This window comes from Vulpes vulpes, chromosome 11 (genome assembly GCF_048418805.1).
Source record: "Vulpes vulpes isolate BD-2025 chromosome 11, VulVul3, whole genome shotgun sequence".
Classification (NCBI taxonomy): Eukaryota; Metazoa; Chordata; class Mammalia; order Carnivora; family Canidae; genus Vulpes; species Vulpes vulpes.
Window position 1 is genome coordinate 78,880,563 of NC_132790.1, and position 21,512 is coordinate 78,902,074.

The following is a 21,512-nucleotide window of genomic DNA, read 5'->3' on the forward strand; positions in this document are numbered from 1 at the left end:
TAACTTGAGGAGGATGAGACCCTGCTCCCTGATTAATCTTTTGGCAGTCTGTCTTCTTGTCAACTAAACACATTGCTTGCTTAATATTAGGAACTGGTTCATTTCTCCTTATGGTTCTACTCAGAGAGCAAGAGGGAGTTTGTGTAATCTCCTTTTGACATTTCACTTTGAGGCCTACTATTGTAGGCCCTATTCTTTTTTTTCAATAGTCTATATGTATATATATTTATTTAGTCATGGGAAATTGCACACATATGTAATACCAATGTAGGAAACAGATAAGCAAGTTCTGTCACCACTTAGGAGGAGCAGTAGGAGTAATTGTCAGACTAACAGTAAATGTCACCCAGGGAGTAGGCTCCCATCATGGCAAGATAATTTACAGAGAAAAAACATAATTGTACTTACTCACAAAGTGACAATACTGAAGCTGATACAAATGTGTAAGATTCGTATTTCTATAACTTACTGGGGATAAATTCTTGAAAAGAATGCTATTTTAATACACAAATTTCTCCAAATTTTAGTGTTGTTTGAATTGAGGTAGACAGTTACATATGCAAAAGCTGTTTTCACAGGGACATCTGTACTTATGTATGACCTTTCTAAAGTAAGATGTTGGGTTGAAGCAGATATCTTCATTGATATTTCTATAAGGCAAGTTTTTCTTTTTTTCCTTTCCTTTCTTCTTCTTTCCTTCTCTCCTTGTTCCTTCCTTCCTTCCCTTCTTCTCTCTTTTTATCACTTCTCATCTAAAGCTATTTAGGAAAGACACAGAAATAAGTATGTAATTATCTTCCTGACAGTGGAGATATTTTATCACATTCAGAGAATCTAAATGGGATATTGAATGGATATCTTTTTTTTTAAGGTTTTATTGATTTATTCATGAGATACACAGAGAGAGAGAGAGAGAGAGAGAGAGAGAGAGGCAGAGACACACACAGAGGGAGAAGCAGGCTCCATGCAGGGAGCCCGACATGGGACTTGATCCTGGGTCTCCAGAATCACGCCCTGGGCTGAAGGTGGTGCTAAACTGCTGAGCCACCCAGGCTGCCCATCTTTTTTGTTTTAAAATGTGTGTGTTTGTGTGTGTGTGTGTGTGTGTGTGTGTGTGTGTGTGTGTGAGAGAGAGAGAGAGAGAGAGAGAGAGAGAGAGAAATTTCCTCTTGCATAGAAGAAGAAGCCTGGATTGGAAAAATGTATATATTTACAGCTCACCTTTTATCTGATGGGCTTTCACATCTGCTTCACAGGATGTTGTCAAAAAATGTTTTGTGCAATTTATAGAAACACTATGATGGTATAGCTTGTATAATTCAACAGAACTTTGATAAACTCTAGGTTTAAAAGGAGGGGATTTGAAGGTAGGTTTGGAGAATGAGAAAAAAATGATAGTCTTTTTGACAAGTAGCCAAATATTTGATTCATTATGTTTTTGGATTCCAACAAGTTTTGATCAACTTGCCCCAGAAAATCCAGTAGGAAATTGGATGTGAGCTAGGGCGCAAATTGAAGGTTCGATATGCCATTTTTGACTTGTCGTGCCCATGTGGAAGGTGAGACGATGCAAGGCAAGTATTTGCTTATTGCACTGAAAGGAAATAAAAAATAAAAAATGCATTACAAATGAGCCGGTTGGGTGACCTAATATTGTTTGATTAGATGTAATTTCCCTTTGATTCTTTCACTGCCTATATATACTCTTTTGCATTTAGCAGTGAAAACTGTTAGGAAGTCTGTAAGCAGCTTAATGTTTGGCTCTTATGTTCCTTGGGGATTTGGTTTAGTACCTGTCTTCTTTCATGGAGCTGTGTGTTGTTGGCATACTCTAAAGACCAAAACTACTTGCATTTCACTTTTTCTTTAGAGGCACACTTCTGGAATTGTGTTAATTGTCCAGTGTTTTAAGGTAAAGGGGATTAAGTATAAGGCTTCTCTAAGAGAATTTAACGTTTTGCGTGTTCATTTCTATGGTGGTTGAAATCCATTAGTAGAAGCATAATCAGAAAAGGTTTTATGTCAGACTCTTCCAGGCAATTTTAGATGTTTGTCGTTGTGATCATGATTCATTTTTGGCACCAAGTATTATTCTTCCTATCACCAGTGAGTGGTAGGACAGACTGACTAAATGTTTTATTTATTTATTTATTTATTTTTAATTTATTAGAGAGAGCGCAAGCAAGAGTGTGAGAAAATATATTTAAAATAAAATAAATTTTATTTGTTTGAGAGAGAGTACAAACACTTAACCTTAACTGAGCCACCCAGGTGTCCCATGAGTAAATGTTTAAATCATGTGTTTGGACCCCACACTTGTATTCCTGGGAATTTTACTGTAGTTAAATAGTCAAAAGGAGAGTTAAGTCATCCCAAGACACTTGTTAGTCTAGACATGCTAAACTGAAAAAGAATCAAAATTACAGCAACCAGTACCATATTTACAATGTAAGGACTAATAGAGTTTCACCAAAACACCATCACTTTATATTAAATTAATATCATTCATTTGGGGATGCCTGGGTGGCTCAGTGGTTAAGTGTCTGCCTTCAGCTTGGAGCGTGATCCTGGAGTCCTGGGATCAAGTCCCCCATCGGGCTCCCTGCATGGAGTCTGCTTCTCCCTCTGCCTGTGTCTCGGCCTATCTCTCTGTGTTGCTCATGAATAAATAATAAAGTCTTTATTTAAAAAAAATCATTCATTTGAATCTTACTGGCTTTATATTTTACTTTGTATGTATGTTAGGCTTCTATAGTTATATATAACTATATATATAGTTATATATAGTTATATGTATAGTTATATAAAACTCTTAGTATAAGGAAAGTCACTTCTAGTTTTATGTGAGTACATATAAATATGTGACCTTTAGAAGGATTTTTGTCCTTGAGCAATGTCAAATGGGCATTATCTGAAGTAGTAAAAACAGAGTGTATTCAGTAACTGGCAGTTAGGGAAAGAGCTGTACTATGTATTATGTGTAGAATGTTATAACATATGTTATATGTCAAAAAGAGCTCTTCCTGGTTGTGCACACATTCTGATAAGTGCATAGGTGACTGGAACATGAAAAGGGAGACTGGAGGGACACCTAGGTGGCTCTGTGGTTAAGTGTCTGCCTTCAGCTCAGGTCATGGTCCCAGCATCCTGGGATTGAGCCCCGCATCAAGCTCCCTGCTCAGCAGGGCACCTGCTTCTCCCTCTCCCTCTGCCTCTATCCCTGCTTGTGCTCTCTCTCTCTCTGTCAAATAAATAAATAAAATTTTAAAAATAAAGAAAAGAAGAGGGAGACTGGAAGAAGGGGGAAAACAGTGGCAACCTGAGCAGAGTCAGGGAAGGGGAAATTACAAAAAGCAGGAAGGGGGTTGGTTCATGTGTATCAGGGCTTGCTAACTGTCATTAATTACAGTTAGGCCCTAGGCCCCTGCCCTTCCAGGGACCCCAGGAGACAGATGTGGGCTAGGACAGACAGTAAATTCTTTTGGCAGTAAATTTTCTCAGGCAGGCACTTTAAGGGAGACTAGTGCCATCCTGGCGATGTGACCTTGAGCTATTGGAATTGTGTGAGTATTGGTTTAAGTCTTTATAAGCCAAGGTCGAGGCTTGGTTGAGAATAAGGCTCAGAGGAGCCTGGCTAGAGGCTGGTCAAAAAGAGACTTTGGAACTCAGTGGAAGCTCCAGAGTGGCAGTAAGCCTCCACTGTCTTGTGATAAAGTCACTGCTGTATGTTAACTGTTGTAGAGAGAGCTTGATTTTAAAATCTTAAAGAAAAATATGAAAAATTATGCTGTTGTGTTTCAGGGTCGAGATCTGGACTTTAAAATTCAGGAATATAAAGAAGCTGGCAAAACCTTTCCAGAAAGTCAAATAATAGAATGGTTTATCCAGCTATTGCTAGGAGTTGACTACATACATGAAAGGTATGTTCATTTGTTACTGATGGACATGATTTTAAGTCACGTTTGAACTTGAAAAATGAATTTTTGGGGGTAGAATTGAAAAGACGGAAGTCCAAAGGTAAATGACCCAGTAGTTCAACATCTATAATATGCTTTACCATGAGAAAACTGTTGAATGATTCAATATATAAGATTTACTTGAATAGCCTTTTTTGTTGTTCTAGAAATCAAGTTGGCCTTGAATACAAGGCAGAAACTTGTATTAAACACATTCTCATATATCTGATGATATCCTGTGATTGTAAGCAATTCTCAGATACTTTTAGCATACTATGAATTTATCATATCTTAGAATAAGCTTGAGCTATAAATATCTAGCATACTCTAAATGAATTGCATGGTCACTCTAGAATGTGTCATTGCAGAAGTTAGCTGCGTTCACATCCCAAGCTAAGTGATGAGGCAGAAGATACTCTTGGGCTTCAGAGAGACACTCAGACTAAAAGTCAGTTTTGACATGAAATATCTAGTACTGAAGGTCAAAGTATGTTTTATGAGTTCAATTGTAGTTTGCAATTATAATCTCTGTCTTAAAAATATATTTTAAAACTTTTAATTGTATTCCCCATAGGTTAAAAGTAATAGTTTTTGCATGTTTTAGAGACCCATAAAATGGCACAACTATGTTTGAAAAGATGAACGTACAGAAACAAAAGTAGATACCATGAAATGTCCATAGTACATCTTTCAATTTAGGACTGTGTGGAACATTCTTCTTGAACAAAGGTTGAAATTTAGAGAGTACATCAAGGTCTGGCTATCTATGGATTTCGGATAGCTCAAATATGTTGCATATGGTTTCTGAATGCATAAAAAGTAACCAGATTATACTGAGCTTTGCATGTATCTTCTAAACACATGTTGGATAATACAAATAGGTACTGATTTATTGACAGCTTGTAACAATCTTTTGAATTTTGTCAAATTATCCTAAGAAACGGTGATAAAAGTATATCAAGTAACCTTTTAATAAACTACACAGAGCTGCTGAATGTAGGGCATATGTATATACAGTTACAATGGAATTTCTTTTATTTTCTTTACTATTCCATGGCCTATTTGTAAGCTTATACATAAGGAAATATGTATATGTTACATATATATATATGTCACTTTCATATATGAAGTGACAACTTCTGTGTTCTATATGCAAAATATAAAACTGAAATCTAGTTGATTTAGGAACGAAATATTTGCAATACATTCGGTGTGCTTAATAGTTGAAGTAATGAGTTTAAAGTAATCCTTCAAAGAGAGGATTCAAATTTTTTTTAATCCTTCGACATTTTAAGAAAGTCATTAAATGGGACTAAATGTTTGAATATTTGTGTATCTGTGTTCCTGAAATTCTGTCCTTTGTGATTCAGGTAATAAATATTGCTTATTTATTATGTTATTATAACCAATTATTATAAAGGTTTTCTGTATAGACAGAGAAATTTCAATCATATTTAAGTTCATTTATTCATTTATTAAATAGAGATAAATTAAAAATAAGGTCTAACATTAAAGAGCTATTAGTAAACTAGCAGAGATAAAAAAAAAATGTACCCAAATAACTCTGTAACATGATGGATATACCAGCTGCAGAATCTCTGCCACATACTGTATTATATAGCCCTGGGCAGGCCCTCTGCTTTTCTGAGCCTTTGTTTTCTCATTTGTAAAATAGGGATAATAGTGGGACACTCCTGCTTACGTATAGGACTAGAGGGAATATGCATTGAGATGTTATACATGTAAAAACTTTGCAGTCTGCTAAGAGCTCTGTAAGTGTTGTTGCTTGGGGTTATAACTTAATATAGAAATGAAAGCATAGCTACCAGAAGGGCAAAAAAACAAAGCAAAACAAAACTCTGACAGTAACAGTTCTGACAAGGATGTGGAGCTACTGGAGATTACATTGCTGGTATAATCACTTTAGAAAAATGTTTGGTAGTACTTCCAAACCTAAACATTCAAATACCTTGTGACCCGCTAATTCTCTTCTTAAGGTGAAAAATGAGTTCCTATGTCAAAAAAGAGACATGTACAAAATGTCCGTAGAAGCCTTATTTGTATTAGCTAAAACACTGAGAAATGTCAATTTTTAGTAGAATGGTTAAATAAACTGTGGTATAATCTTAAAATGGAATACTACTCTGCAATAAAAGAAGAACATAAATTGATATGTATGACTAGATGAATTTCAAAGACATGATGGGTGAAAGAAGCTAGATGCAAAAGAGTGCATACTATGTGATTCCATATGAAGTTTAAAAACCTTTATATGAGGTTCAAAACAAGCAAAACTAATCTGAGATTAACTAACGCAATCTCAGGATAGAGATTACCCTTTGAAGGGGATTTTGACTGGAAGGGGGCACAAAGAAACTTCTGGGATGCTGGAATTGTTCTTTATCTTGACCCGAGTGGATGATTACAAGGATGATAAATTCATCAAGCTTAAGATTTATGTATTTTAATGTAAATTATACTTTAATTAAAACAAATTATAAGAATGCCAAGAAAAGTACACTTTAAGTGCTATAGGAGACCAAGAAAAGGGATAATGATGCTACTTGGGAGCATCAATGAAGATCTTGGAAGAAATGACATTTGACCCAAGGTAGATTTTGAATAAGGTAAAAGATGAGTCTGAGCTTTCCAGGATTAGTGAACAGAGTTAGCAAAGGCACAGAGCTCTGGGAAGTCATGGCACCTTCAGAGTGAAAGATGAGTAGTTCAGTTGGAATGGCTCTTAGGGTATATGAATGAAGTTGTGAGGAAAGATATGTTGACATCAAGTTGCAGAGGGCTTTATTTTGTAGTATACACAATAATGCCACAGAAACCTTTTGAGTGGAACTATGATCAGAACTTCAGGAAGACTGGATGATAAATTATAGATAGGAAAGAGAGGAACTCAGGATATTTGTCTGAAACCTTTTATAATATCCATACATGAGGTTGTAGGACCTGAAATAATATGACAGTAGTGGGCAGGACATGGATATGACAGTTAACTTGATAAGTTCAAATAACTGGAGTTGGATATGTGAGATGTGATAAGAGAAGGTCAAGGATGAACACAAGTTTCATTATCCATGGGTGAGAAATTGAAAAGATAGATTTGAAGCAATGCTGAATATCCTGGGTGAAATATGGAGAGAATGAGACAAGAAAGGGTGGGGGAAGGGAGAGAGAGGGGGTGAGGATGGCAGGGAGGGAGGGAGAGAAAAGGAAAGAGAAGGAGAGAGAATAAAGGAAGGGAGGGAGGGAGGAAGGTGAAGGAAGGAAGGAAGGAAGGAAGGAAGGAAGGAAGGAAGGAAGGAAGGAAGGAAGTTAGTTACAAGTGAGGCCCTAGATGTTGGGAAAACACCAAAACTTGTCTTGTTTGAGTTCTTCCAATATCCGATCCTTAAAACAAAAACTGGGTTGTAAGAAGTTTAGGGGGCAATTTCATGAAACAGAAATCAGTGAGTGGGGAGAGTGAGTGAGATGGGGAAATGAGAAAAACCATACGGGGGCATATTATTGCTGCTGTCGGAAGACGGATCTAGAGGCAACTTTCTTTTATTTTTATTTTTTTTATTTTTTTATTTTTATTTTTTTTATTTTTTATTTTTTTTTTTGGCAACTTTCTTTTAAATGTTTTAGGCTAGGGGCTCCTCTTTTTGCATTCTTTCAGAGCTTTTATGAAATTTCTTGACCATTTGTAACTATTTTCTAGCACAATTATGAATTTCCTTTTGAAAAATTCCTTATATTTCTGGTAGTTTTGGGTGGAAAGGGGAGGCAGTTATCACTATCTAGATCAATTCTCTAAACTAGTTTTTTGTGGGTTTTTTTGAGTTTAGCTGACACACAGTTTCAGGTGTACAACATAGTGATTCTACAAGTTTATGCATTGTACTCTGCTCACCACAAGCAATCTCCAGAACAGTTTTTAAATGGAGAAATGCTATATGTTATTCCTGATAATAAATATATCATATACTTTTCACTTCTGTTAGTTTTCAATATTTAATATATATAGGTCTAATTATGTCTCCTACAGAAAAAAAAACTATCTCCTGGACAACCTAGGAGAAATGGATAGATTCCTAGAAACCTATAACCTACCAAAATGGAGGCAGGAAGAAATTGAAAATTTGAACAGACCGATTACCTATAAAGAAATTGAATCAGTAATCAAAAATCTCCCAACAAACAAAAGTCCAGGACTAGATAGCTTCATAGGTAAATCTTACCAGATATATAAAATTCTTCTCAAACTTTTCCAAAAAATAGAAGAGGAAGGAAAATTTCCAAGTTGATTCTATTAGGCCAGCATTACCCTGATACCAAAACCAGATAAAAGACACAACAACAACAAAAAAGAGAACTACAGGCTAATATTTCTGATGAACATAGATACAGAAATCTTCAACAAAATGTTAGCAGACTGAATCCAACAATACATTAAAAAAAATCATTCACCATGATCAAGTGGCATTTATTCCTGGGTTGCAAAGGTGGTTCAGTATTCAAAAATCAATCAACATGATACCTCACATCAATAAGAGAAAGGATAAAAACCATGTGGTCATTTCAATAGATGGAGAAAAAGCATTTGACAAAGCGCAACATCCATTCATGTTAAAAACCCTTTAGTACGTTTAAAGGGAACATATCTCAACATAATAAGGGCCTTAACTGAAAGACTCACAGCTAACATCATACTCAGTGGTGAAAAACTGAGAGCTTTTCCCCTAAGGTCAGGCACAAGACAAGGATGTCTACCCTCACCACCTTTTTAAAAAGGGATTTTATTTATTTATTTATTTATTTATTTATTTATTTATTTATTTATTTATTTTAGAGAGAGGGAGAGCATGAGTAGAAGGAAAGAATCTCAAGGAGTCTCCACGCTGAGCATGGAACCCGATGTTCTATGCTCAATCTCATGACCCTGAGGTTGACACATGAGCTGAAACCCAAGAATGTATGCTTAACTGACTGAGCCTCCCTGGCTCCCCTCCCCCCCACTTCACCACTTTTATATAACATAGTACTGGAAGCCCTAGCCATAACAATCAGACAACAAAAACAAATAAAGGACATCTCAATTGGTAAGGAAGAAGTAAAACTTTCACTATTTGCAGATTACATGATACCATAATTAGAAAACCCAAAAGACTCCTCCAAAAAGTACTAAAACTGTAAATGATTTCAGTGAAGTCAAGGATACAAAATCAATGTACAGAAATCTATTGCATTTCTATATACCAGTAATGAAGCAGCAGAAAGAGAAATTAAGAAAACAATCCCATTTATACTTGTACCCAAAGTAGTAAGATATCTAGGAATAAACCTAACCAAAGAGGTGAAAGACCTGTACTCTGAAAAGTATAAAACATTGATTAAAAAATTGAAGACAATACAAGGAACTGGAAAGACATTCTATGCTCGTGGGTTGGAAGAACAAATATTGTTAAAAAGTCTGTACTGTCCAAAGCAATCTACACATGTAATGCAATCCCTGTCAAAATACTAACAGCATTTTTTCACAGAGCTACAACAATTCTAAAATTTGTATGGAAACACAGAAGACCCCGAATAGCCAAAGCAATCTTGAAAAAGAAAATCAAAGCTGGAGGTATCACATACGTCAAGTTATATTATAAAGCTGTAGTAATCAAAACAGTATGATACTGACACAAACATAGATCAATAGTACAGAACAGAAAGCCCAAAATAAATCCACAGTTGTATGGTTAGTTAATCTTCAACAAAGGAGGAAAGAATATCCAATATGAAAAAGACAGTCTCTTCAACAAATGGTGTTGGGAAAACTAGACAGTGGCATGCAAAGGAATGAAACTGGACCACTTTCTTACACCATATGCAAAAATAAACTCAATGTGGATTAAGTACCTATTTGTGAGACCTGAAACCATAAAAACCCTAGAAGAAAGCACAGACAGTAATTTATTGGATATCAGCTGTAACATCTTTCTAGATATGTCTCCTGAGGCAAGGGAAACAAAAGCAAAAATAAACTGTAGGGACACTTCAAAATAAAAAGCTTCTGCACAGCAAAGGAAACAATCAACAGAACTAAAAGACTAAAAGGCAACGTATGGAATGGGAGAACATATGACATATCCAATAAAGGGTTAGTATCCAAAATATATAAAGAACTTATACAACTCAACACCCAAAAACAAATAATCCAATTTAAAAATGGACACAAGACATGTACACACACTTCTCCAAAGACATACAGGTGGCCAAACAGACACATGAAAAGATGCTCAACATCATTCATCATCAGGGAAATGCAAATCAAAACCATTGAGATATCACTTCATACATGTCTGAAGTGCTGAAGTCTAAAACATAAGAAGTAGTAAGTGTTGATGAGGATGTGGAGAAAAAGGAACCATTGTGCACTGTTGGTGGGAATGCAAATAGGTATAGCCACTGTGGAAGACAGTATGGAGGTTCCTCAAAAAAATCAATAATAGAACTACCCTACAATCCAGTAATCGCACTACTGAGTATTTACCCAAAGAATACAAAAATACGAATTCGAAAGGATGCATGCATCCCTGTTTATTGCAGCACTATTTACAAAAAAAGCCAAATTATGAAAGCACCCTAAGTGTCTATCAATAGATGAATGGATAAAGAAGTAGGGTGGGTTTTTTTGTGTGTGTATGTGTGTGTGTGTGTGTGTGTAATATCATTCAGCTGTAAAAAGAATGAAATCTTGCAATTTACAACAACATGGATGGATCTAGAGAATATAATGCTAATGAAATAAGCCAGTGAGAGAAAGACAAATACCATATGATTTCACTCATATGTAGAATTTAAGAAACTAGACAAATGAGCAAAGGCAAAAAAAAAAAAAAAGAGCGAGAGAGAGAAACCAAGAAACAGATTATTGACTATAGATAGCAAACTGATGGTTACCAGAGGGGAGGTGGGTGAGTAGGGGTAGGTGAAATAGGTGATGGGAATTAAGAGTACACTTATTTTGATAAACACTGAATAATCTATGGAATTATTGAATCACAATATTGTATACCCAAAATGAATATACACTGTATGCTAGCTATACTGGAATTAAAACTTTTAAAAATAATTAATTAAAAAATAAACTATCTTAATTACCTGTTCTTAAAGCAATCTAAATCCAAAAGAATGATTCTATTAGCATACAGTATAGATACTTAGAAATAATGATATATAAAGCTAAGAATATTAAGTGTTACTAAAAGCTTCCTTGAGAATAAGACACTAAAACTTTCAGCTGAAGGAAGTCATGTTGTATGAAGAAAAACCCCCAATTTCAGTGGCTTACAGCAACAATTTCTTGCTCATGTTGGCAGCTGCAGATCAGCTGCAAGTCAGCTCTACCTGTCTTCCCATTCCGGTATCAAAACTGAAGGAGCTGTTCCCATGTGGGACATGCTTTTCTCATGGCAGATGGAAAAGCAAGAGAGTTAGCAGAAATACTATCTGCTAACCTGCTATTGACCAGAGCAAGTCACATGACCAAACCCAATGTCAGAAGAGTGGAGGAGCCTATCCCTCCTGAAGGGAACATTCACTAGAAGCCGGAAGGGGTGTGACTATTTGGGAACAAGAGTACAGCCTACCACAATGCTTCATTCAGCTTTCAAATCAAATCTTTTAAACCATAACCAATGAAAATAGATCCATCTAGGGGATCCCTGGGTGGCTCAGTGGTTTAGCACCTGCCTTTGGCCCAGGGCGCGATCCTGGAGTCCTGGGATCGAGTCCCGCGTTGGGCTCCCCGCAGGGAGCCTGCTTCTCTCTCTGCCTGTGTCTCTGCCTCTCTCTCTCTCTTTCTGTCTCTCATGAATAAATAAGTAGAATCTTTTAAAAAAATAAATAAATAAAATGTATTTTGAAAATTATATAGATTGCATAAGTTGTGAAAAGTATCTTGGAAACAATACATGTGAGGAAGTTAGGTTTTGTTCCTCTGTTGCAAATGCCTCGCAAATTATTTTAGTGCAGGTGATAGTTAATTTTATGTGTCAACTTGAGTGGGCTGTAGGGTGTCCAGATTAAACATTGCTTCTGAGTGTGTCCGTAAGGGTGTTTCTGACGAGATCAGTATTTGAATCAGTGAACTCGGTAGATTGCTCTCTCTAATGTGGTTGGCCACCATCCAATCCCTTGGGGCCCCATTTAGAACAAAAGGAAGAGGAAGGAGGAACTTATCCCCTTTTTCCTGCCTTGAGCTGGGACTTATCTTCTGTCCTCAAACTGAGACTCAGACCATCAATTCCCCTGGTTCTTAGGTCTGTAGGCCCAGACCAAGTTATGCCACCAGCTTCCCTGGGTCTCCAGCTTGGAGATTGTGGAGTTTCTCAGGCTCCATAGTTGTATGAGCCAACTCCTTATCATAAATCTCCATATCTATCTATATCTAAATCTATATCTATATTCTAGTCTCTTGGTTCTGTTTCTCTGGAGAACCCTGTCTAATACAGTACATCAGCAGAAGAGATCAAGAAGTCCCTGGAAGAGCTAAGAAAAATTAGGTTACAGAAGAAACAAAGATTTTGTTTACTCTTTTGGAGCTGTCCTATACTTATTTTAATTTGGTTTATTTATACATTTGTAATATGCTAAATGTATGGCATATGGCATAAACACTTATAAATAATGATGCCAGAAGCTGAATATATTCACAGTTCACTATAAGCTATCTTGAGAATGTAGCACTAAAAACTCATTCTTCCCTGTGGGCCTGAACCTCTGGCACACAAGAAGGATGTACATTTTTTAAAGATGTTTGTGTTCTGAGGCTCCTTACCAACTCACTCAAGCTTCCATATTCTGGTCCAGTAATTGAGGGACTTTGGAACCTTAGACAAAGCTAGAACTGTCTGGTCTCTGAAAGTGCAATCCTATAGCCTTTCTTCTCCTTGGTCCAATTAATCGGCTAATATTTATTTTATTATTATTTTTTTAATCAGCTAATATTTATTATTATTTTTAAAGATTTTATTTATTCATTCATAAGAGACACAGAGAGAAAGAAGCAGAGACATAGGCAGAGGGAGAAGCAGGCTCCATGAAAGGAGCCTGATGTGGGACTCGATCCCGGGTCTCCAGGATCACACCCTGGGCCAAAGGCAGGTGCTAAACTGCTGAGCAACCCAGGGATCCCCTCAGCTAATATTTAAAACAGCGTCTTCTTTGGATGCCACAGGATTGGGCATAAGGGAATTCCTTGGGGACAGAAACAATGTCTTGCTCATCTTTTTTTTCCCCCCAGTGCTAATTTGGAGACCACTAAACAAAACAAACAAAAACCTCAAGTCATTCCTGTTGAAGAGGGAAGAGTCCAATTAGCCTGGATTCTTTAAAATGAGGGATGGGGCTGCCTTTCCACAGAGAACCCATTTGTTGGTGATCTTGAGGCCTTGCTGATTTTGATGCTTTCACAGTGGAGGACAGACTGGAGCTGGGGCACTTTCCCTAAGACGACTGCCTCATCACCTGGCAGCCCATACAGTTTCCCTGCCAGCTTGGTGAGGTATTGTGCTAGAATGGCTAAATATGTCCTGAGAGGTGGCATCAGTGAATTCCTGAGGATGGAAAAGCAGAAAGAAGTTATGGTGTTTGTGGTGTTACTGGTGGTTTCCTCCTTTCTCCTGAAGTTACTGTTGATGCCAGTACCTTTGGTAAGAAGAGTTTGCCATCCACCCTGAGACCAGACTTAATTTCCTATCATCTGGGATATTTTATAACTCCATAGAGTCAGAGATTAACTTGAATATTTTTGTCTAGAAGAGATGCAAATATTTTTTGTTCATTGGAATAGATCAGATAACTCTGGGGAGCTGATTTATGGCCCTGTTGGCTACTATCCAGTTTTGTACCTAACCTAGCTATCCTCTTATAAATACTTTAGCTTGTCAAAGACTCTTTGACTCTGTTTTAACATCTTACTAGTTTCCTCATTGATTAATGAATCATTAATCATGTGTCTCTCATGAATAAATAAATAAAATCTTTTAAAAAATCAAATCCGAGAAATAATAAGGTGACTAATAATACAGGCAATTTATATAAAACCCTTCTTCTAAAGAGCTCAGAGTAGCTCTTCATCTATTACTTCCTATGTCCCATACCATGTCTCTAGGAGTGATAGGTTCTCTCATTTTTAAGTTTCCTGAGGCCCGAGAGATAAGTGACTGGCTAACATTAGAAGACAGTTGTGCTCAAGTACACAGCAGAGCTCCTGCCTCCATCTCCTGCATCAGGCCATTTGCTACATCCTTGTGTCTACATCCTTCATCGATTAATGAAAAATCTGTGACATGATTATTTTATATTTTCATGATATTCATAATTTTACCTTTTTGAAAATTATACTTTGACATTGGCCAGAATTTGGTCATACCATATACCTAAACTGGTCACCCTTAAAGGGAAAAAGAAATTATCTCAGTACATTTCCCATAATACCCGCCAAATTTACTCCCTTCCCTCCTCATTGCCCTTATCTACTGGACTGAAGAGGGATGAGAAAATCAAGACTTGGAGAGGCTAGATAATTTGTCCAAGGTAACACAGCCTAGGAGTAGGAACAGAGTCTTTTGGGGTCTGTTTGACCTTACAAAGTATGATAGTTCTGTTTTACTCATGGTAAACGCTCAATAAATATATGTTGATTTTTAAAGCACTATCCTTGGCACAAAGATGAATACCATCTAGTGGGGCTTGTTCATTAATTTATATTCCCACAACATCTAGAGCTGGGCTCTGTGTAAGTATGATGTTGGCTACTTAAAGATTTAAGGCAAAACAATTATATGTAACAAATAGAGGGTTAAATAAAATTTGTCCTCTTCTATGCTCACTCTTGTGGTTCTCTTGGTATTGCAGGAACTGTTGGGCACCTACACAATGACCATTCTCCTGCTTTTTTCCCTTGATAACAGAACCCCATGAGTCCTGGGGAGGCTGGGCCCTCCTCAGTCCGGTAGGTAAGGGCAAGTAGCATAGCACTTTAGGTAAGCACTGGGGGTTATTTATTTGCCCTGAAAAGAACTGGCCCAGACCTGTGTTGTCCACTTTTGAAAACATTTCCTCTCCACTCTTGAAAACATTCCTTATTCCCCTCTAATTCTCTGAAGCCTTTAGGAGATAAAGATTATTTGAATTAGAGGAAACTCCTGCCATCATTCTCAATTCTTCGCTTTATGTACAATTCTAATAGCATTCCCTGTTAGAACGTATGGCCATTTGTTTCCATGAAGTAAAGTAAATGGACTAACTGAATGGCTTTTCTTTGGTGCTGCTCCTCAGTCATGATTTACAGTTTCACTCTGGATGGCTGAGGTCTGACCACTGTACCAAGGTAACATTGTTACACCTGTATCACCACTAATTGTAATGGTAAAAAATCAATTATTTTTTTAACTGATATTTCTAGCATTAACGGGTAACAGTACAATTTTGTGGGCATGTATATTCAAGAGCAGGCATTTGTTTGGAGAGAAGTTTGCTTCTGAATGTGAATGTCTATATTGGTAACTATAATTATAAATAATTTTTAATAAAGTGATAAGAACTGGGTTCCCTTTTGCCATCTTTTATAGTTATTTGTATACTTTTCCTTTATGTCTCCAACTTGATTGTAAGCATTATGGGATACATGGCCTTGTCTTAAGAATTGTTGTATTTTTCACGTTATGTAGTATATAGCACATAGCATGTAGTTGGCACTCATTAATTGTTTTTTCAGATTAATAAATGAGCCCCACAAGATGGTACTCATTTTTGTTCAAAGGATAATGTTTCTAAAATTAATGTACATTTATTGAGCCTCTACCATGAGTAAAGAACAGTGTGGAAGAAGAAAAGATTATACATTCTTGGCCTGAGATTTTGCCAAGGCTACTGGAGGCATCGGTATGACCAGGTCTTAGTTTCTCATAGGTCACATATAGGATTTAACAATCTATTCTGGAAGCAGTGCAGACCCATGGAAGGCTTTTAAGTTAGGGGTTCAAGAGCAAATTTTAATTTTATAAAGCCACATCCCTGTTCCCAGCTTAAGTCTCAGGGATACTGCTCTCAAATTGGGGTCTCCTATATGGCCTTGGCGATATACCATAGCAATTGATGTGTATTATAATCATGAATTGTTAAAAAATATCCTTTGTTGTGAAGTCAGGGAATTATATAGTCCATTTTGGAAAAATGCCAATCAAAAATGGTTTGAAAAGTTCAGGCACATGTAAACCCAAGGATTCAATCAAGTTTAACCTACCAGTTTAATTAAATGTTTATAGGTTACAGGAATAATATAGTCAGGTAGAATACAGATCTTGTAGAGCTTATAATTTTGCAAGCGTGATTGGTCAATTGTAGAATATGATGTGAAAAGAAGAACAGAAGTAGGAGAGTATATCTAACCTGCTGATAGTAGAAGGAATGGTGGTTAAGAATTAGCAGAAAGTGATATATATAGTGGAATCCTTTCCAAAGGTTGGGCCTCTAGGTAACAGCCCAGGGCAGGGATTGAAACCTGCCTTGGATGGTGTAGACCCAGGTTAATGAAAGTGAGGACAGATTGAACGGAGGTGAGGATGTGAAGCAGAGAATTATGTGTTACTGTATTGGCCGTCAATTCACAAAGAGCTGGAGAAAGACAATAGCAGGTTGCTTGGCAGGGATATTCATATGGCTTATAGGCACGTGGGTAGCATGTCTTGGGGAGAAAAAGAGAAACTGTTTGCCTAGCTTCTTTCTCCTCTTGTCTCCTATTCCAAAGGAGTTAACTCCCTTGCACATTTAGGTTGTCATCTAGTTACTTACACTGCCAGTTGGTATGCTTGATTCCATGTCCTGCAATGTGGTATTTCATCCTAGTCCAGATGTGGCAGGAACCTGAGGGTCTGGCATCCCCAGACAAGTGACTAATTGGCCTCCAGTACCAGTGTCTTTGGAAGGAAGGGGATAATCAGGGACTCCAAGGAGGTACATGACGTTTGTATCCAATACATTCCTGAAGGACAGACAGGATTCTGAGAGGCAGAGATGAAAGAGGAAGGCATTTTAATATGAGCAGTGACATAAAGGAAGAAGCATGTGTGCTGTATTTAAGATAAAGCAAGTGCCTTGTTGGCTTCAGCGGAGATGTGACAATTTCTTAGCCCATATTTTCTTGGCTTATAGTTATTCTTGAGTTTTTTTCCCTTTTAAAGTGTACTTCAAATATATAACTAAATGTTTATTCTTTCATTAGATTTTTGTGTGTGTGTGAATAAATAGGTGGAAGAGAAGGCTGGAAATGGAAGACTCCAAATGTGAAGCTGTTCTTGATTCAGCCAACAGTAGGGGTCCAGGAGGGTCTTGAACAGGGAGTGGGATTTGGAAGAGTGAGGGGGAAGGATGATGTAATTTAAACCATTCCCTATAATTCATCATTCATTTCTGCTTGATAGCCTCACCCAACTTCCCTTTTGATATATTGGTGGTAGCAATAACAATAAAATCTGAGCGGTAACAGTAACAATGACTACAACCATTCCATAGCTTCATTCACATCTCTGTTCCGATGTCACTTTCTCTAAGGCCTTCCCTGACCACCTGATCTCAGCTATAAACTAACATCTCCCTACCCTGTATCTATCCCCTTTCTCACTATATTTTAATAACATTATGTTAGCTGACATCATATTATATATATATGCGCTCATTTGGTTGTTTTCTGCCTATTTGCCTTGCCAGAAAACTTCATAAACTCAGAGACTGTGTCTGTCTTGATCAGTCACTGCCAATGCCTGGCACTGTTCTAAGCACCTGATAGGGTTCTAATGTAACTTCATTGAACCATATGTGTGCTATGAGTGAACTGTATGATACTGATTCTTTGTAATCTGTTGATGCTTATTTATTGATTTTTGAAGATATTCCATGCATTTTTAGAACATGCATTTTTAAGTTTTTTTGATGAAATACTCAATTTATGTGTATTAGCTCAAGCTAATTGTGTTTTTCAAATCTATAATTGTCTTACTAAAATCTATATCCTTATTAATTTTTTTGTCTACTGAATTTATAAATCACTGAGGGAAATATGTTAAACTTCCCACTATGTGGATTTGTCAATTTCTCCTTAAATTTTATTAATTTTTCATAATGTATTTAAACTTCTGTCATAAGTTGCACACAAGTACAGAATTTAAAAATTTTCCCAGTTGGGGCACCTGGGTGGCTCAGCTGGTTAAGTGTGCAACTCTTGACTTTGCTCAAGTCATGATCTCAAGTTCATGAGATTGAGCCCTGGGTGTGAAGCCTGCTTAAGATTCTCTCTTTCCCTCTTCCCCACCTCAAAATAAACAAACAAACAAACATAAATAAATACCCAATAAATTATTGATTTATTCATTTTGTAGTGATACCCTCCTCCTTTTTTTTTTTTTTTTTTTTTTTTTTGGTGATGGGGGAGAGAGAGAGTGCCTCTGCATGTGTAGGGTGGCGAAATGCAGGTGAGGAGAGGGAGAGGGAGAAAAAGAACCTCAGGCAGGGTCCATGCCCTGTGTGGAGCCCCAGCTGAGCCCCAAGCAAGCTTGATCTCAATAACCCCGAGATCATGACTTGAGCCAAAATCAAGAGTTGGTTGCTTAACCTACTGAACCACTCAGGTGCCCCTGTAGTAATACTATTTATCCTTAATTTACCTAATACTGCTTTTTACCAACTTTCTTTTGCCTGGAATTTCTTTTCAATCCTCTTGCTTTCAACCAGTGTCCTCATGTGTTTTTTTGTGTGTGTGTTCTTTATAACAGTCCTTTTTCTCTGTGTTTTAATTCATGATTTTAGTCCACTATGAGTAACAGTATATGGAATGTATTCCTACCATTGTATTTTGTTACACACCTTTTTCTCCTTTCTCTGCTTTCTTTTTCTGGTTTTTGAGTGAATGGTGGGCAATATACATGAAATAGTCTAGAGCTGTTGGGTGATACACTCTTCTTCTGGAGGATCTAATTTTTTTCTGAGTGGTAGTTATAGTTAGGGTCGATCACCTTGAATCAATCAGGGACTGAGTTGGTTTAAGGCTGTTTTCAAATTTTGTGAAGGCTGGTCTAGTTCCGGTTTGCCTTTATACGTGAGAAATAGCCTTTGAGGGTTTCCAAGACTCTTTCATCTTTGTGAATCTCCTAAAAGCTCTGCTTAGTTTCTAACCTCTTAGCAGCCGCCCTCTCCTTAATGTCTCCTCCTGAATAACATAGGATTCACTAAGTGCCCCAGGAGTACAAGCCATGTAGCATGTCAGACTCACTTCTCTTTTGTTCCCTTTTTTGCTGGAAAATTTTCCCCTCGAGTCCTGGCTGCCTTTGTAGCTCTGAACTGTAGTTTTTGTACTCTGAACCCAGGAAAAGTGCTGCAAGCTCAAGGTCAGGGAATTCTCCTTCTGTCGACTGCCCTGAGAGGAACACACCATGTAAAGTGTTTGGCTCAGCTCAGAGAATTTCCTTTCTTTCCAGGGTCTTGGCTCCTCAAATCTTGCCTGTCCTAGTTTGCCTTAGCTGATCTCTGATATCTTCAAAGACCTGTTGTTGTTTTTCTGAGTCTTACTCAGATTATACATTGTTCAAATTTTACGTGTCCTCTGTACAGCCGTGGAAAGTGGGAAATTTGATGTGAAATGAGTTTACTCCATCATAGTTAGAAGCTGAGGTTTTATTCTTGCATTTTTTTTTATTTTAATCACTTTTCCCCCTAGAAGTTCTATTTGGTTGTTTTTCACCTCAGCATTATCTTTTTTTGGAGAGTATCCTTTTTCTATCTGATATTCTCTTTCCTTATTTTATGATTTTAATCTCTTAAAATATACTTATTTTATTGTTTGAATCCTTTTAGATTATCTGAAAATCTCAGGAGTGTAATTTCTCTGTGTGTTATCTGCTGACTCTTAGTTTGCATCTGTTTCTGCCAGATGCCCCAAGAGGGTATAAGCAGTTGAGAACCAATTTTTATGTTAATTTCTTGGCTTGGGACTTCTGAGGCCATACAGCTAATGCATATTTGACTCCCAAATGTGAGTGAGCAGAGAGATATGGTTATGAAATAAGAAGAGAGAGATTTTTTTCTCTGCTCAATAGTTCAGACCTATACAGATCAACTTTCTTGTCATTTTGTTTACGTGTGAGTGAATGTTTCTTAGGTCATTCTTTCAGTTAAGGTATGAACCACATATGGGAATCCAACATTTATATCTATATATTCCAATTCTTCACATTACATGGGCTCAAGGTCTTGGCTCTTGTTTCTGTGAGACCATTAAATCCAGTCCATTGGTTACTGGGCTCAGCACAACCCCTTAGGGCAGCTGAGAAATCAGTACCTACAGCCTACTCTGATTTTCAGTTTTCTGTTTGCATAAATCCTCAGGGATTTGCTTCATTTTCTTGTAAGCTTCGATGTGCATATGTAAAGATATTTGTATACTTTATTCCACATTTCTTGGTGTTTTTTAGGTAAACATTTTCAAGTTGTCCAGTTCTCTATAGTTCCAGAAACAAAAGTCTTAACCGACGTAATTTATATTGCTGGCTTATACATGTTATCTATCATTAAATATCATCATCAACATTATTATATCTGCAAATACATAAAAACTGAACATTTGGAGTTAATATATGTAATAGGTTATCTATAACAAATTTATAGAATATATAACTATATATGTTCTATAAGAATATATATTATAGAAATACATTTAATATATAATATATATTTATATATAATATATAATATGTAATAGATTATATATAATAGATTACAAAGCTTTATGATAACTGATCTATCAACTGAGTGTATAATTAGTAGGTACAGTACTATATCATGAAACATAATAAAATTTGGCCTATTGAAATAGTGTAAACTGCATCACTCTTTTCCCAACTACATGTTCTTCTGACTTTTAAACTTTTTTTTTAAACTCCTATTTCCTTAGGGGAATTGGAAAATCCTGTGGATATGCGGCTTTTAAACACTGAAACATACATCTATGGGACTGTGTACTTACCAGTTCACATATACCCATACATAAAAATAAAAAATTTTATATTTTGCATGAAATTTTATGTCCTTTTTTTGCTTTTTTGTAGGAAGATACTTCATCGAGACTTGAAATCGAAGAATATATTTCTGAAAAACAATCTGCTTAAAATTGGTATGATTTTAAAACATATGTGTTCCAGAAACGTGGGAGAATATATTCTAGGTGTTATCAAGTATATAGCATTGAACGATACAGTACCTAGAAGTGTTAATCACTGGTGTATTTTAACTTCTGAAACTTTTGTTTCTACCTGGTTGGAGCCAACAAAACCCAATTATTTTGTTTCAGAGTATCTGATATAAATTGAAGTGTAAGTCATTTGCTATGTACTTCATAGATTGAACTAATAATTTCTGAGTTCCTACTCCATGTCAGACACTTTGCAAGTAGTTAGAGTTGTCTTACTAGCTTTATTAATTAGTGCAGGTTTCCCACTTGTTTTATCACAAGCAATT

General features: G+C 36.6%; 1 protein-coding gene across 7 annotated transcripts in view; it reads left to right on the forward strand.

The window, feature by feature from the left end:
- Positions 1-21,512, forward strand: part of NEK11 (NIMA related kinase 11) — a 235,215-nt gene that overhangs the window by 52,927 nt on the left and 160,776 nt on the right. For all 7 annotated transcript variants that reach the window (XM_072726830.1, XM_072726832.1, XM_026015522.2 and 4 more), the window contains 2 exons: positions 3,802-3,920; positions 21,104-21,168. In XM_072726830.1, the coding sequence (XP_072582931.1) occupies positions 3,802-3,920; positions 21,104-21,168 (184 nt within the window). The remainder of the gene's footprint in view (positions 1-3,801; positions 3,921-21,103; positions 21,169-21,512) is intronic.